We start from the raw sequence: 17,028 nt of genomic DNA on the forward strand, positions 1-17,028 counted from the left end.
ATGTTAAATTGTTAAACTATGTTAAATTTCTTTGAATAAAGTCTTAACACAGTACAACCAAAACAGAACACTAGTAGGCATTCAAAAGGGAATTAAGCTTTAAACCTTTTCCACTTACTAATTGGTAAAATTTGTATTTTTTATAAGTTAAAAATTTCTAGTTAGTGGAAGAAGTTTACAACCGTGTAAACAACATGTTCGATTTCTTCAATTTAAGTGTATCATAATTCAAAGAACATTTGTTAAAACCAATTTTGATAAACAAAATTTTTGGTGGTTGCAGTGGAAATAAGCTCTATTTCTTATAGAGGTAATATAGCAATATAAGAACTTTCAAAATACTCTATTTTAAAATCTTTATTATTAGTATAAAATATACAATAAATGGTACAAATTATTTGATAAATTTTATGGTAATTTATACAAAATTTTGACTAAAATACATATATTTAGCCAAAAAATAATTGTCTATAAATGAAGTGAAAAAATTCTGTTAATATTTCATATCCAGTCTTCAGGAGAACTTGGAATGAATGCAAGAGGTAATTCAACAAGCTCGTTTTCTTCAGGCACAGGTAGTGGTAATGGAGAATATAAAGAATATAAATCAGTTTCATCTAGAAGGGGGGGGGGAATTAGCTAATACAATACTGTTTAAAAATAGAAATACAACTATTTTATTTCGCATATTAAATTTCTACATTTCTTATTAATAAAAAAGTAATACTTTTTCTTATCAACAGACTTGCACAAAAAAGGTAACATTCTGTCCAGGTTAAGTTTAATATTACAAGCCAGGGAAGTTAAGATTTTCTTCTAGGTCACCCGTAAAAACTTTTTACAGAATATTTAGTGGCTTGTTCCGCAAATTGAATATTGATGACTTTTTTAATGAAATTAAGTGATTAGCATTTCAGAGAAACTAATTCTTTTTCCAAAGAGGAAAAAAAAAAAAAAAAGATTATTAGGGTAAAAGTATGAAAATCTGGCAAATTTTCATGCTTTAAATTAGCACAATTTTAACCAGAATTTAAAAATTCTCAGATATTTGACAAATGAGGAATGTGCTCGACAGTTTGTAATGCTTTCTTTTCTGGCGCCAGGATTTCACACCGTAATTTATAGATGAATTGAAGATTTTTTTTTAGGGACTTTTCAAAGGTATTATGCAATTTTTAAAAAATTAGTACCAAAGTAAAATTTTTAAAATCTATATTCGATAGATAATTAAAACAATTCAAATAGATAACAACTGAAAAGCATTTTTTTTTTTTTAAAGTTTAAACTTATAGTAATTGCACAATTTGTTATCAATGTTTCAAGATTCGTAAGTACAGCAATTGAAATATATTGTGCACAAACCTTTTGCATTAATTTCAAATATGACAAAAAGTTAGAAGATTTTACTGGAACTTTTGAAAAAGCATTTAAGTAGTCTGAATTTTTATGAAAAATGTATTTAGAGGCTTACTTGAAATAAGTTTACTATATCACACATATCAATTTAATAGTTAAAAAAGCTGATTATACTAAATTTAAAATTGTGGACATTACCTAAGAAGCACTTGGAATATCACAACTCTTCAATAAAAACAGTTTTTTTTTTTTAATTTTTCTTTTTGATAAAACTAGTATACTAATTACAAACTACTTAAATTTTAATACAAAACTAATCTTAAAAGACAAAATCAGATACAAGAAAGTAAATAATGAAAAATACCAATTAAGTTTCAATTCCCTTGTTTCACTTAATTTTATAACTTTATTTTAGGGCAAAATTTGTAAAAGATATTTAAAATTTTTACTAAAAAGTTAAAAAATAGATCCAAGTAAAATTAAATAAAAATTTAAAGATGATAAAAGCATTTAGTTAAATTATACCAATTTCTAATCAATAGTAGGCAAATTTAAATAATTAGAACATAAACTTATTTCTTTAGAGCTGAGGAAGAAAACTGATTTTCGTGTAATTTGCAAAGTATTTAACACATTTCATGATGTTTTAAGACAAATTTTCAATAATTTCCTCTGCTAAGCATCAAGTGTTTCAGAAAGCAAATGTATGAAAGGTGCATAAGTGGATGCTTCAAATTTAGGAGTACAAAAACAGACTTGCACATTGAAAAATATATTTGATTTTTAAAAATGAATATGATTGATCTGATATCCCTTACTTCTTCTATTTTTTTAATTTAAATGTCTGTTCGAATTAATTATAAAAGTGTACATATTGTTGGTTAAGGTTTTCTTTTTTTAAAAACCAGCATACTTTAACTTAATGTTCTCCAAACAAAACATCAGCTCATTAAACATTTTCCAATTTAGTTTAATGTTCCAATGTTCTCAGATAGTGAAGTGCAGATATGCAATAGTTCATGAGCAGCAACATATAGCTACATACAAATTTGAAGATTACATGATTAAAATAAGAGTATAGGTAACATTTGATTACCTGCATGCAAGTAAATTCATTATTTTATTTTATTTAATGTTTTTGGAGATAGACATTTTGTTTTATAATAAAAAGAAATAAATAAAAAAAATGGAATAAATAATAATAAAATTTCATGAATTTACTAGTGCTTGTCTAGCCGATAAAAACCTCAAAAAAATTATTTAAATTCTTTTTTAATTTTACTTAAAATTATTTTAAGTTATGAAGATTACAACATCTTTAAAATAAAAGTAGGCATGTTTCGATTAGCTGTGCCCAACTAAAGTAAATATTTTATTTTAATATTTTGTGTTATGTAATACAGGGTAGGGTGCGTAGCCAAATTATTCAACAAGAAATAAGCTCCTTTTAAGCACTTTTCAAAAATATCATAATTAGGCAGGTTTGGAAAGTGTTTGAGAATTTACGGTTTTATCTCGTTTTAACCGTCGTGACAAAAAAAAACTTCTGTCATTGTTTTTGACAATTGTCAAAAATCGCGAAATTTTGAATCATGTAAAACGAATGGCATTTTCATACGCTATGGACTGACAATAAGCCAAAATAGATTTGGGTTGAATGAATTGTGAAAACGTTTATTCGAACAATGTGAACTGTCTTTTTGCATAATTCGTAGCAAAACTTAACATGAAGAAAAAATCTCATTTTCAAAAAGGGAAAAATTAAACACTTTTTAAAAACACATAATGGAAAAAAGCACCTTTAAGGGCTTTTAAAAGACGAAAATAAGCACCCTGCAATATAAATAAATAAATTGTGAAGATTATTTGCAACTACCTAATCAAAAGTTATCTAAAGAATTTATATCAAATTAATTAAGAATCATTTTTTATCTAAGTTAAAAATTACCATCGTCATCAAAAGTAAAGTTTAGTATGCTTTTCTCAGTCTCATCATCACTTCTTCCTACATAGAATGAATCAAGTTCATCTTCAGATAAACTTAAATTTTCTGGTATAATATCGTCCTCATACACATCTAAATACAATGTAAGTTATCAATAAACAGTCTAAAGAAATATAATGAGCACAGACAAGTAAGGAAAACTAAGTGTTTATCATTCATGTTCCATTTTAATACACAACTTTTTTCTTTATCAATTACAAAGTTGAAATAAAAGTAATTTATCATTTTTCACTCGAAAAAAAAAAGATTTCAGCAAACTGTTTCCAGCAGGTTCAAATTTTTTTATTATTAATATGTATATTATTTTAAAGAAATTAGTTGATTGAGAAAAAGAGTCATTGGAAATAATAGATCTAAGATGAAATACATTTTTCAATTTAAGATGTTTGAACTAAAATTCAACAAGGCAATTGAGTAAAACAGATACTTTCCTTATAAGATAAATGAAATAATTTCAGAAAATATATTAAGGAGAAAACTATAAATATACAATGGCTTTGAACAAATTAAAGTTGTGTATAACATACCTGTTAGTCCCTCATAAATACAATCCCTCATACTTTCAATTTCAGGCCACTCTTCTAGATCTTTAGATTTATTAGTATCCTAAAGAAAAAAACAATATTGTAGTAAAAATTCATAGCAATACTTTGGCAGACACCTGGCGTAACCTAAAATAAAGGGAAAAAAATGATAATACTGAAATGGCATGAAGATCCTAATTTGTCTGTCCGTTTTGGAATATAAATGATTAAGCATTAAGATACTGAAAACTCTTAAAAAATACTGAGTACAGTATAAATGCTTCAAAAAAAAATTGTTTAGGAACCAGATAGACATATTTGAGGAATTAATTTATATATTTATGATGTGGTTGCTTTCATCTCATAAATATATCAACCTACTCTTGTTAATTCTCCAATTTCTTCTAATTTATAAAAGAAAAAAAAAATCTTACAACAATTCTTTGAGGACCATACAAGAAAAATAACAATATGCTTGTTTTGAGTATATTTTATAAAAATATATATTATTTTGGAGGATAAAAAAGCATCCATCTGAGTGTTAATGTTTGTTGAAAGCACTCGTACAATAATATAATAAATTTTTAACATATTTAAATTAGTTAATGTGATTTGGTTTTTAATTGATTATAATATCAGCAATTGAAATGAATAAAATAAAAGTAAATATGAATGTACAGTCCGCAATAAAAAAAAAAAAACGAAGCACCCTGATTAACTTTTGTTTTAATGGTTAGATTTTCATGAACTAAGTGTCAATCTTAATGGTTCCTGGGGGTGACTTCAAATATGCTAATTAATTAGTGCTAACTATTAATTAAGTTACGAAATCAGACACAAAAACGTACTTTCTCTGAATAAACAAATATGGTTTTTTTTTAACATTTGGATTCTTAACCTTCAAAATATAGAGGGTAGCCGCAATCTGGGAAATAGTGTCACCATAGTTTGGTCAAGAGAAAGATTCAAAGTTCGTACCCCTTAATGTTAATTTCACGTTTTTAATCATATTTTTAAAACTAATAAAGCAATTCAAAGAAAATTGCATCCACACATAAAACTCATTTACCCAAAGATAATTTCATGAAAAAAATATTTTTTAATAATAATATAATTAATTATTTTTTATTATTTAATTAAATTGAGGATGAAAAAATTTTGAATTATAAGGTATGCATTTTTTTATACCATATTAATCTACATATTTCTCAATTGAAAAATCTAAAGTTTCAACTGTTTTTATTTATTAGAAGTTGAGAAAAATTAAAATTATTTTTAAAAAAATAATTTGGCAACAATAAAGAAATAATTAAATGGGGCGATTAATATTAAAATTTAATAAACTTGTGAGGAACTCGACAGCGCGTGTAGCGTAAAATTTCATTTATATTTTTTCCGCTAATAACGTTTGCTAATCTTTTTATTTATGTTTCTTTCAAACTATAAAATATGATGTTTCTTTTTCAGTTGTTTAATAATTTATTTGCAATTTAGTAAAGAAATTCGAATAAAACATTTTGAATAAAAAACACTTTATTCAACGAATATCTAGTTTTATAAAAGCGTGCTTCTGATGGAATATGATTATACACCAGATTGTGCTTATTTAATGTTATTATTTTTTATTTTGTTTTTCAATAACTGATAGAATTTCAATAATATATTTATCAATTTCTTGAATATATATTTTATAAATATTAATAAAAATACGTAGTCAGCATTTTTAATGATCTTAAAACTTCTTTACATCTTATATATCACCTTAATCTTAAAATAAATTTGTAAATTACTTGTCTGCGCTTATTTCTCAGAATTATTTTTCTAACTTTTTAATTAAATTTTAACACAAAATCTTACTTTTTATGCTACCATATATATTATTTTTCCATTAATATACTAATCAATTGCTTTAGCAGTACATTAATTTATGTTTTCCTTTAAAATAAAATTACTTTTTACGTTATTGTTAAATGTTTTATTGAAAGAAAAGTTAGAATTATTGCCAGCTAGCTAAGAATTAAATCTTGTTAAGAAATTAAAAATATTCTACTTATCAATATCATTCGATTCAGAACACCTGACTATTTACTAATCATACTATTGTTTTCGAAAAATGAAGATAAATTATTAATTTTCCTTTTTTTTATTGTTTATTATTTATTTGAGTAATGAAAAGTAAATGCGTATGTGAGCACAGCAAAAACATACAACAGATTGTTTTTTTTTTTTTTAATGAACAAAAAACTATGGAGATAAAATTTTATTTTGACGTTCAAAGTAATTCCTGCCCGCTAACTTAAAGTTACCCTTTTCTTTTAAAAAGTTGAAAATATCTGCTTAAAAAGTTGTTTATATTATTTCTCAACTTTCGCACAGTTCAAAAAAATATTGCTATATCAGGAAAATGAAATGTTTGATATGCCTTGTTTCGTTAAACGACTACTAAAATAAAAAATTGTAAAAAGATTTGAAAAACATGCTATTTTTAGAATCATCATCTTAAAAATTGTTCTTTTTCTAACATTAGAATTTTTCTACTTAAATAACCTATAAAAATAGTTTTAATACACGGTTTAAAGAAATAATGAATTCAAATTTGGATCTAATATTTCATAAAAAGGAAACAAGAATATTAATAATTCATTGACAATTGTTTCATTGCACCGAAGCAGTCAATTCTTTTCGAAACAATTGACCTTGCAACTATTTAACTGTGACTCTTTGAAATAGGGGTCATTTCATGTATGTCATTCGACTTTAAAATTTCAAATATAAAATGCAAAAATTACAAGAATGAAGGCGTAAGCTGGCTTTAATTAATAATAAAAAACTGACAAAATCGTCGGCAAAAGAAGTTCTCATGAAAAGAATGTCAGAGTTAAAAATTGTAACAAGTGTTACTCTTGTTTAATTTGGGGTATTATAAACCTAAATTTTCTTTTAATTTTTTAAATTATTGTTTTAATAAACTAATGAAATGAATATGAAAATAATATCCATTCGTTTTGCTTGAAACCAAGTTTACTTAGTATCATTCAGAAATCCTTGAGCTCAGGTGTAGGGTAGTAGGATATTTCATGCATGATCAGTAGTTTCAAGAGTGAAGTCTTATATTAGAAGGCAGCTAACTTCTTTAAAAATTCTAATTCGGAAAAATATTTGTTATTTTACAAATGTTATAAAGCATGTGTATTTTTTAAATGGTTATTCATGTAATTTTCACATTGGCCATTAGTTTTCCGGTGAAGAAGTAAAAACGAAGACTCTAGTAAGCAGCCAAAAACTAAATCATTATGAATTATTTATCTTTTAAATTTTTTTTTTTTTTGAATTCTGTAATCTTGCTATTTAAACTATATGATCCGCTGTAATTTGTTTTTGTTTGAGTCAAAATATTGGCATTTTTTATATTTTTTACAATTTACATACATCAACATACTTCAAAAAACTAACATTTTTAAAAATTTGAACTTATTTTTTCAAAGAGCGAATCTCTAACAATACTTCGGCGAATCATAAAAAAAAAATAATTTAGCACAATTTCTGCATTAGTTTATCCTCTAAATACTCCCCCCCCCCTCAATTTAAAATTCGATGATAAAATTGATTAGTTTTTGTAAAAAGAAACTGCTACAAAGTAACTGAAATAAAAGAACTGATAGGAAAGAATGCATAAAAGTTTGCTATACTACACTAAATAAATTATTTATATTAAATAATCAAAATATAAATTTACAAAATATTTACTTGCTTTATATAATTTTTACATTTAAAAATGAGAAACTTTATGGCATTCAGCTAATTTATGCTTTACAATATTTGCAATGTTCAAAATGCTTAAAAGGTATCCACTTAAATCCTATAGGAAGGAATTCATACATTTTGATTCTATTTATAGTTTTCTATTAATTAAGCCACATATTATTTAACCAAACCGACCAGGTGGCCAAGTAGTTAGCATGCCTGACTGCGGAGCTGATGGTTGCGGGTTTGAATCCCGCTCAGGGTATGGATGTTTCTTTCTCTCGGTGTTCTATGTCCTTTCTCCTTTGTGTGAGTGTGACTCGCCCCATAAACGGGTTTGTGGTTGTGTGACGTGGGCAACACTGCTTCGACACAGATGCCCACTGGGTAACGAGATGAGAGTAGCAGTTCTGGCACTCCTGGCCAATGGGACAATACATCCCTAGTGCCTGCCATTAAAAAATTTTTTTTTTTTATTATTTAACCAAAGAATGTCACTGACTTATTGATCAAAAAGTTAAACTATTAATTTAACTCAGAAAATTAAAAAGTACCAATAAAAGGATTTGTTTGCATAAATGCTAGAAATAGTTAAGGGTAGAGGGGTCTCATTATTTTCTCTAATTCAACAATTAAAACTAGTAAAATTCTAATTAAAATGAGCAAATCTCTAAATAATCTACAACTGCAAAATACAGCGATAAACTCTAAGTAAAATTGACTCCAACTTCTGATGAATTTTAATTTTTTCAAAGATTTGAAACTCTTTTTTTTTTTTTTTTCTTTATTTGACCTTTCATTTAGAAAGTTAAGAATCTAGTCCTTAATAAATTAAGAACACTGTGGTATCAGTATCGATCGTAATTATAAAGTTATTATTAAATTTAAAATTAAATTTTTGAAATTAAATATTGAATGCTGTGATGAATATAAACATAATAAAATACATCTTTTTAGTTTCGCCCCCACATTTTTAACTTCTTAAGGACCTCACAAACTCTACTTAAAATGACGCTATCGTATCAGATGTCGGTAGTGATGGTGATAAAAGTAAAATAAGTTTTTAAATAAAGGAATAAAACAAAGAAACTTTAGTAACCATATTTGGTGATAAATAAGTAACTGATCGCAATCGAAGAGCTTAGGGAAAAAATATGTTTGCAAAAGTCAGTTTCGGAATTTATACACAAGGATGCTATTTGAAAACCCTATTTATTTATGAAAAACATGTAACCTAAATATTTGCAGAATGAAATGACCTTTAACAATAAAATAAAAATGCAAGTAAAGTTTACTCTTATACTAATATATATAGCATAATAAATAAATACAAAAAACATGAAGAAAATTAAGAAAAAACAATAAGTTTTATTTATTGCACATAAGCTGCAAGTAAATAGAACTCATAAAATAAGTTCAAAATGTAGATAGAACAAGGAAAAAATTACAGAACAATGAAAAAAGGGGAAAAAAAGAAAAATAATTAAAAAAATAACAAAAACCGGGTGGGAAAAAAGAATGAAAAATATTTTTACAAAAATCCAGAAAATAAAAGATATAATCTTTTCATCAGCCCACACGATTATATCCACAAAAAAAGAGTGCTTTCTAATATTGCGGACATAATTGTGTGGACTGATACAAAGACTATATCTTTCATTTTCCGGATTTTTTTTTTTTTAAAAATTTGTCCTTTTTTCTCCCGGTTTTCTATTATTTTTATTTTCCCTCCTTTTTTCAGTGTTCTGTAATTTTTCCCTTGTTTATATATATAGTTCAATTTTATCTAAAAGAAATACCGTGAATTTCATAAAACCTTCTGATTGCGCATCAGAATCATGCCCCAAATTTTTTGCAGCATCTCTTTTTTCTTTTCATTACCTGAAAGACTTGAACTGAGGTGTAAAAGCAATTAGCCCTACAACTCTTCATAAATTTATAATAACTTCAGTAAATTTGGTTTTAGTACAGCATTTTTATAAAAATAACATCTTTAAAAAATAAAAAATGTCAGATAATAAGTTCAACGTTTAAATTTTGAAATATTGCAAAATCAGAAATAATTTCATTTCCATTTCTTCATTTTAAATTCAGATTTTATTTTCAAAGTATTAAAACGAATATTATTTTCTATGCTCAGAAAACAGATCCAAAAATTCTTTTCCTGGTTGCCTATAGCAACAGACACACTTTATTATGACGTCTCGTCATTCATTCAGTCTCTTTATGGTTGTTTTAAATTGTTTCACTTTATATGGTGAGGTAATTTGGCCTAGCACCTATCTAATATTAAATTAAACATAAATGAACATTAAAACAAACAACTAACCTTCAATACATTTTCTTGATTCTTTACTTCAATTTCTGGACAACTTTTCATAGCACGAGAAGACTCTTTTTTACTTTTTTCTACAGAATCAGGATTTGACTTCATTTCACAGTTAATATTTGTTGATATCTTCAGGCCAACGTTTTTATAATTATCAGTAGAGTCTAGTAAGGAAAAATTTTAAATTTTTAAAAGCCGATACATGGTGTTTTATTAAAATTAGATTAATAAAATAAATGGTAATACATTATAACTTGGAAAAGCTGGTCTGCCGTGGTGTTAAGGAATGGATTTTGCAAAAAACTAGATTTTAGGTACTTTATTAAACCTAATAAAGATGAAGTTACTTACCTTAAAGTATATACATATATATAGGTAATGTAAGAAATAAATAAGAATTGAAATTATTTATGTATTAAATCTCATTATCCAAAATAAGCAACCTCTAAAAATATAAAGAGCGTAATTATTTACTGTTTTTTTCAAAGAAATGATATAACATTAAATCTAATAAATAAGCATTAACAAATGTGTTAGACATTTGCTTTCAACATCAAAGCTTTTTCTTTTATAGCTGAACGTTCAAGGTGTAAAGTAATTAATATTTTTGAAGATTCCAGCCCTACTCTTTATAAAAGCGTGTTTTAATTTTATAAGTGCACTTTATTAAATATCTCTCATCCATAACTATAAAATATTTTTAATATGCTCTTAAAACATTACAGGTGAATCTGGCCGGATGTTAATGTTTATAAAATAATGTTTTGGAGAATTTATTAGATTAAAAAACTTTATTTTTGAAAATTTTCTTTGCCATATTAAATAATCACCAGTTTTGAATGGAGAAAATGAATTTAACATGTGTGTAAATTAGGACAGGTAGAAGTCAGTCTTTTTTTTAAATAAAAACCATAGAGCTGTGAAATTAAAGTATTAAAATCTTGCCATCTACTTCATTAACCAAGAGGTCACGGCTGTTTTCACGTATTCGTCATCGTTCTAGTGATTGCCTCCAAAATGATGTTTGAAATATTGGAAAAGATGAAAATCACACAGTGCAAGGTCTGGGCTGTAGGGAGGAATGATCCAATCAAAAGAGTCCAATAAAGCTGGGATCTGAGCTGTGGAGAGATTCATTGTCATAGAGTAGCGAAATTTCCTGTCAGCATCGCTAGGAATTTTGCTACTTCACATATCGTAACTTAACAAATCTGTCAGTGAATATATGCAGCAGACAGATTTTTTGCACATTAAATATGCACCACTGACCTTTTCTCTTGCGTGGCAGGCTATTTATTATATTTGAACATTTTAAAGACATAGAACTGACAGTACAATTTCCCTACACAGCTGAAACTGAGCACAGTGGTTCCCAAGGAATGCCGGGACATGTCACAAGTACTCGTTGCGATGCCCGCCTTACCTATTAGCAGGGTTGGAGTTTTTGCCGGCAAAAAGGGGTTTTTGCCAGGACAGTGGCAAAAACCTGGTAAAAACCGGCAAAAACTGGTAAAAACCGGCAAAAACCAAATTATCTAAATTGCTGATTAAATATTATTACAAAATACTTGAAACAAATTTAAATCAATCATAAAGAATAATAATTTTGATACATTACATGAAAAAATTATTTTTAACATATTAATAATTCATATAATGGTAATAATTTTTAAAAGATTAAAAGTTTGTGATCTCTTTTCATTTTAGAATCCTAAAATAAATGTTTTTTTACAAATAAATAAATATTATTATTTGCATAATATTATTATTTATTATAAAAAATTATTATTTGTACAATAATTAACTACACATATTGATAGATATTTTATGTTTTAAATTATAGTTATATTAATTTAAAATAAGTTCATTTCACTAGAAAAAAAAAGAATAATCACAAATTTTCCAATCAATAATGTTTTAAACTACGAAAATGATATATTATTACATTATCATTTAATTATGGAATAATAATTTTGTTAATTTTTTTGCAATTATTTATATTTATAGTATATATTTCAATTTTAGGAATAATTTTGTATCAAAAATGTGTTTTTGTCCTCTCATCTTGGAAAATATAGGTTTTTGCCACTTTTTGCCAATTTGCTTGGCAAAAACCTGTTTTTGCCAGGACGGTTTTTACCGGTATTTACCATGGTTTTTTCCACCTGTGGCAAAATCTTGCCAACCCTGCCTATTAGTGTACACAACAAAAAGGACCTTACTTTAAAAACAACCCTCGTACATACTAAAAGAAAAATAATAATAAATAAAAATTATTCCTTATCACATGCAAAACTCAGGCATGTTACAGGAAATATAATTTTCAAGCTCTGCTGTAAACTATTATTAAATAATATCTAAAGGAACATATTTTTATAACAATTCATACATCATTTGAATAATGTTTTCAAAATATACTTCAAAAATGAAAGAACATTATAAGATTTATGCATATCAGTGGTAAGAAAATCCTAGTCATGTATGTTATACTATACATCTAAAATTTGATATAATATAGGCAGGAAAATTGTCTTTGCTATTCAGTAAATAACAAATTAATATAAATCAGGGTTGGCAAGTTTTTGACACATGGCGGTTTTTACCGGTTTATACCATGGTTTTTACCGTCATGTCAAAAAACCCTCTGTCAAAAACCCATAGTTTTGGTAAAACTGTATTTTTATTTGAGTTAAACTGCTTATAATTTAAAATTAATTCATTTTTGGGCAATAAAATTAGAAAAAAAGTTGCTAAAAGATATTTAAGAACAGATTTTTCCATTTTCCCAACATGATTATATCAAAACATACCTGCGGATTTGAAGTAAAATATTAGGATACTAAACAAAATTTTCAACATTTCCAAGCATCATTTTGTTTGGCATATTACATTACTGAAGAATGTCAAGTCATTCCTGACTTAGAGTTTGTAGTAGTTACAAGTTTTGAAAGTTTTGTTTAGCTTATTTTTAATATTTAAGAAATGCCAAATCTTAAATTCTTCTTTTTAGTTCTTGAATTTATTAATAGTTCCAAGCTTTTTTGTTTGTTTATTTCTAACAATTAAGAAGTGCAAAATTTTGAATCCTTTGCAAATCAAGCTATAATGATAAAAGTAAGTATAACTATTTTCAATAAGTATATTACAATATTTCTATATGAATGTATATCCTTCTATAAGAATACATGTATATAGTTGCAAAATCAATAGCAATCATTTACAACATTCATTTATAAAGGCAATTATGTGAAAATAATATATTGTCCTCTATATGCCATAAATTAAAGAAAACAGTAGGTTTTTGACGGTTTTTACCAGTCATGTCAAAAACCAGTTTTTGACGGCAAAAACCCTACCCTGCTTTGCGGATATAACTCGTAGTTACGGTACATACTCAAATGTATAAAGTTTTTTATGTAAATCGGCAGCTTCGGACCTTGTCAATGGTTTTTCATCTTTGAGGAAAAATGAGGTAAACAATGTTTAATTTCTTCCTAATTTCCCTTTAAGGATTTCACAGTATCGGAAGGAGCAGACCACCTGGTGTCGCAAATAGGCTTGATGCTCAAGTGTTTCCTCTTACATAATTTTTGTAATGCATCCCACCTATGTGTAGAACTTGAAAAAAATACATACAATTCTTGTAGGATATTGAAAAAAGTGGTCATTTCCATGCAACTTTCGTCAGCTGCTTTTCCAATTAAATTTAATGAATGATTTGAGCATGGGATAAAATGGGCAGAAAAAAATATGTTGCTTTATTCTCAATTGTTGTATTCTTTATTCTCAATTGCCTGATATTTACCTGACATATTAAACACATTATCATATTAAACACATTAAATAGTATAGATTTAGTCTCCAACAGTTACTGATGTCTAAATCTATACTATTCAAAAATTCTAAAACAACCTTCTCCAAGTTTTCACCAATATGAGAAAATGTAGGTAAAAATCCTAAAAATCTTTCCTTTATACCACTTGGAAGAACATGACGAATAATGAGGGTCAGCTGATCTACGTGATATATATCAGGTGTTTAATCAATAATTAGAGAGTAAAATTTGGCTGCCTTTATTTCGTTCACTATTGCGAGTTGTAAATCTTTCGATATAACAGAAATAAATTCCTCACATTTTGTAGACGACAAATAGTTTATAGTGCCGGTGCCGCAGTTTGCATATATTTTTTTTAATGCGTTCCTGCATAAATGGATCGAACTCTGATAAATATTCCAAAGCACCTATATAATTACCATTATTTTCACTAAAAAACACTTCATTTTTACCACGAAACGCTTAAGAGCACGAAGAAACAGCAATAGGCGCGATCATATTTACACACATCAACACTCGCGGGCGTGGATGCATAAGCACGGGAACGCTCATCCACACTTGTCGACTTTATCAATCAACAATTCAGCATAATGTGGATACGTTTCAGCAATAATTATGAATATCAAGTTTTTCTGTTAAATAAAAATTAATTATAAAAATTAAAAAACCTAATTTTCGGGCCCTAGGCACGCGCCTAGGCCTTAGTCCGCCCCTGCTCATAGGTAGAAAGTTTCAAATTTAATGCTTCTATCCAATAATAAAATAGCTTATAACAATTTTTTTTTAAATTTTTCTCGAGATCATAGGTATACATCACATTAACAGATTGACTTGTCTGAAAATATAACTAAAAAAAGTTCATAGTCAATTTTCAATAATATAAAATAGAGATATTTCTAGATTGATACATGTTTGTGCCAACTACAATTATCAAAGGACTTCTGTACTTGCAAAGATGTAGCAATTTAACTGGGAGTATTTAAAACTTGTACTTTTTATGAACTTATTTTTGTTTGTTTTTTTAATAAATTTTCACCATATGTAGGTGACTTTTTTTAGTGTTGGTACTAATAAAGAAATTTTTTCTATAAGAAAAAATTTCCATGAATAAATATATAACCAATCAGAAATAATTCTGTATCTATACCTGCACCACAAAAAAAACAAAAATCTGGCAACTTGACAGTTCTATGTTAGAAACTGAAAAAAAAAAAATTACAGAAGGGGGGTTAGTTAGAAAATATAATATAAATTGTAACTCCACCAGGCAGACAATTAAAATTTTTTTTTTAAATTTCACAAGAAAAAAAAACCACCTCGGGTGATTTGGTGAATGCGGTTAACAGGAACAGGTATTCTTATGGAAATATCAACGGTTAGCTGCATTAACATGAAATACTTTGGTAGCAAAACTGACAACGGAAACTCAGATTTAACTGACAGTATGTTTTATGAACTTCCTCTTTTCTCTTATTTTATAACTACAATAACAAAAACTAAAATAAACGTAATTTTTATACATATATAAATATTTAACATTGAAATAAAGAAATTGCAGAGAAATAAAAGAAAAAAAAATATCAATGAACAGATATCTTGTCATCAGTACACATTGATTATATTTGTGAAAATAGTGCTTTCTGACACTGTATAAATGTAGCCAAAGCAAAACATATCAATATAATAGTGTGAGAAGCATCAAAAGAGGAGGGGGAGAGAGAGATACATAAGAAATCATAGATATTTCATTTTGTAAATATTTTTACTTTCCGGAGCATGAAATCCTTTTTTCACCTCATGGACTGAACATAGTAATTTATTACAAGTGTAAGCTATTTTAACTTATTAAACAGTAAATTTATTTCCCTAGAAAATTCATTTTACTTAGCATAAAGTTAAGAAGTTTATGTTAAGAAAAAGCAGAATTTCCTAAAAACGTACATACTTACAGAACTACAAATTTCAGTATGTAAACAAGGAATTAGGTTAGAAGGAAAAGAATATTTTTGATGAAACTAAAACTTATGAAAGCAAACCAGCAGGTACAGATAAATTTCTCAACGTGTAAGGGGAAATTTTCAATTTTTCATTTGTTCGAATTTCGCCACGGATTTTTGTAGAATTTTCGCCTAAGATTAAAAGGAAGTGAAGGACTGTTCTATATAGTGGCAACGATTAAAAGGTTGCCATTTTAATTCTCTCGGCTACATTATTTGCTGTTTCAGTCGCCAGTCAGTGCTTTTAGGCGGGTTGACACGATCAAAGTACTTTGATCAAAGTAGGCGCGCGCAATCAAAGTAAGTCATAAAAGTAAATAAAACAAAAATGGGCACCGCGAAAGTTTAGGGAAAAGGGAAAATGCGAAGGGGAAAAAAGGTCACGCACTGTTGTTGAGAGTATGATATATCAAATGAATAATCTCGGCCTCTGTGAATTTAAAATTTCTTTCCAATTTTAAAATTATTTAATGAAGCTTAAAAAATAAAATCATATTTTATTCGACATTTATACAAGCAGTTTAACCAACCCTGTAATTTTATTAATGAAAAGAGGAAAATTATTGCTTTTAAAATTAAATAAATATATGAAAAGTTCCCTGTATTTGTAATTGTCTCTTACTTTGATGTGACGTAATTTACTTTGATGGGTGTTCAACTTTAATTTCTACTTTGATTCAAACAGCGATAATTGTGCCAATTGTGGGTATCGGTAATTGATTGTCATCCGTGACGTACATCCGGGAGAGAATACTGAAATTGATTAGGGTCAATTTTGCAAAAGCGTTAAAAGAGGATTTTTTTTTTTTCATGCAGAGAAATAGCTAGATCATGAATTGATTATGATGGTTACAATTAAGTACAGACAAATTTTTAGTTTTTTTTTAAACTTAAACACAACAGAAGACATGTGTGTTGAAGAAAATGAGAGAAACTGACCTTTCATACTTTTATATACATAATTTGCGTAAGAATTCTGTCACAATATTAAGTAAAGCCTATTTTCACGCAATCCAAGGACCATTCACACTGCACGTAACGAATTGCTTTTGCCGATTCGAAGATGCAAGCGAGAACCAGATTTCAAGTTTTTCCCGAAATATACTTCATTTATCATGTTTCTGCTCCCAAAAGGAGAGTACACACTAAAAATTCGATGACAATAATTTAAAACTTCCTTTCATAATAATTTAAAGTAGTAGAGCTTGATAAATTATCTGTTGGCTTGATAAATGTAA

At 27.1% G+C, this 17,028-nt stretch overlaps 1 protein-coding gene across 5 annotated transcripts; it reads right to left on the reverse strand.

Annotated features, from left to right (window-relative positions):
- Window positions 1-342: 342 nt before the first annotated feature.
- LOC107442051 (uncharacterized) lies at window positions 343-16,150 on the reverse strand. Of its 5 annotated transcripts, none has more exons than XM_016055509.4 (5): window positions 15,743-16,150; window positions 9,959-10,122; window positions 3,889-3,967; window positions 3,305-3,433; window positions 343-617 (listed from the first exon to the last, which is right to left on the reverse strand). In XM_016055509.4, the coding sequence occupies exons 2-5, from the start codon at window positions 10,061-10,063 to the stop codon at window positions 502-504; spliced, it is 429 nt and encodes a 142-aa protein (XP_015910995.1). In that variant the 5' UTR covers window positions 10,064-10,122; window positions 15,743-16,150; the 3' UTR covers window positions 343-501. The 5 variants fall into 5 exon arrangements, with proteins under 5 accessions (XP_015910995.1, XP_015910996.1, XP_015910994.1 ...); XM_016055510.5 differs by having other exon boundaries at window positions 15,739-16,037; XM_016055508.5 differs by lacking the exon at window positions 15,743-16,150 and adding an exon at window positions 15,110-15,253 and having other exon boundaries at window positions 343-563.
- Window positions 16,151-17,028: the final 878 nt, after the last annotated feature.

The sequence above is a fragment of the Parasteatoda tepidariorum genome, chromosome 9 (genome assembly GCF_982258835.1).
Source record: "Parasteatoda tepidariorum strain Cologne lab strain chromosome 9, Ptep-v5.0, whole genome shotgun sequence".
NCBI lineage: Eukaryota > Metazoa > Arthropoda > Arachnida > Araneae > Theridiidae > Parasteatoda > Parasteatoda tepidariorum.

Coding starts and splice junctions, on each gene's coding strand:
- LOC107442051 (XM_016055507.4), bottom strand. CDS start 15,185: ATGTTAATGCAGCTAACCGTTGATATTTCCATAAGAATACCTGTTCCT. Junction 10,123..15,109: donor CATTCACCAAATCACCCGAG/GTGGTTTTTTTT, acceptor TTTCCTTACTAG/ACTCTACTGATAATTATAAA. Junction 618..3,304: donor CTTTACTTTTGATGACGATG/GTAATTTTTAAC, acceptor CCCCCCTTCTAG/ATGAAACTGATTTATATTCT.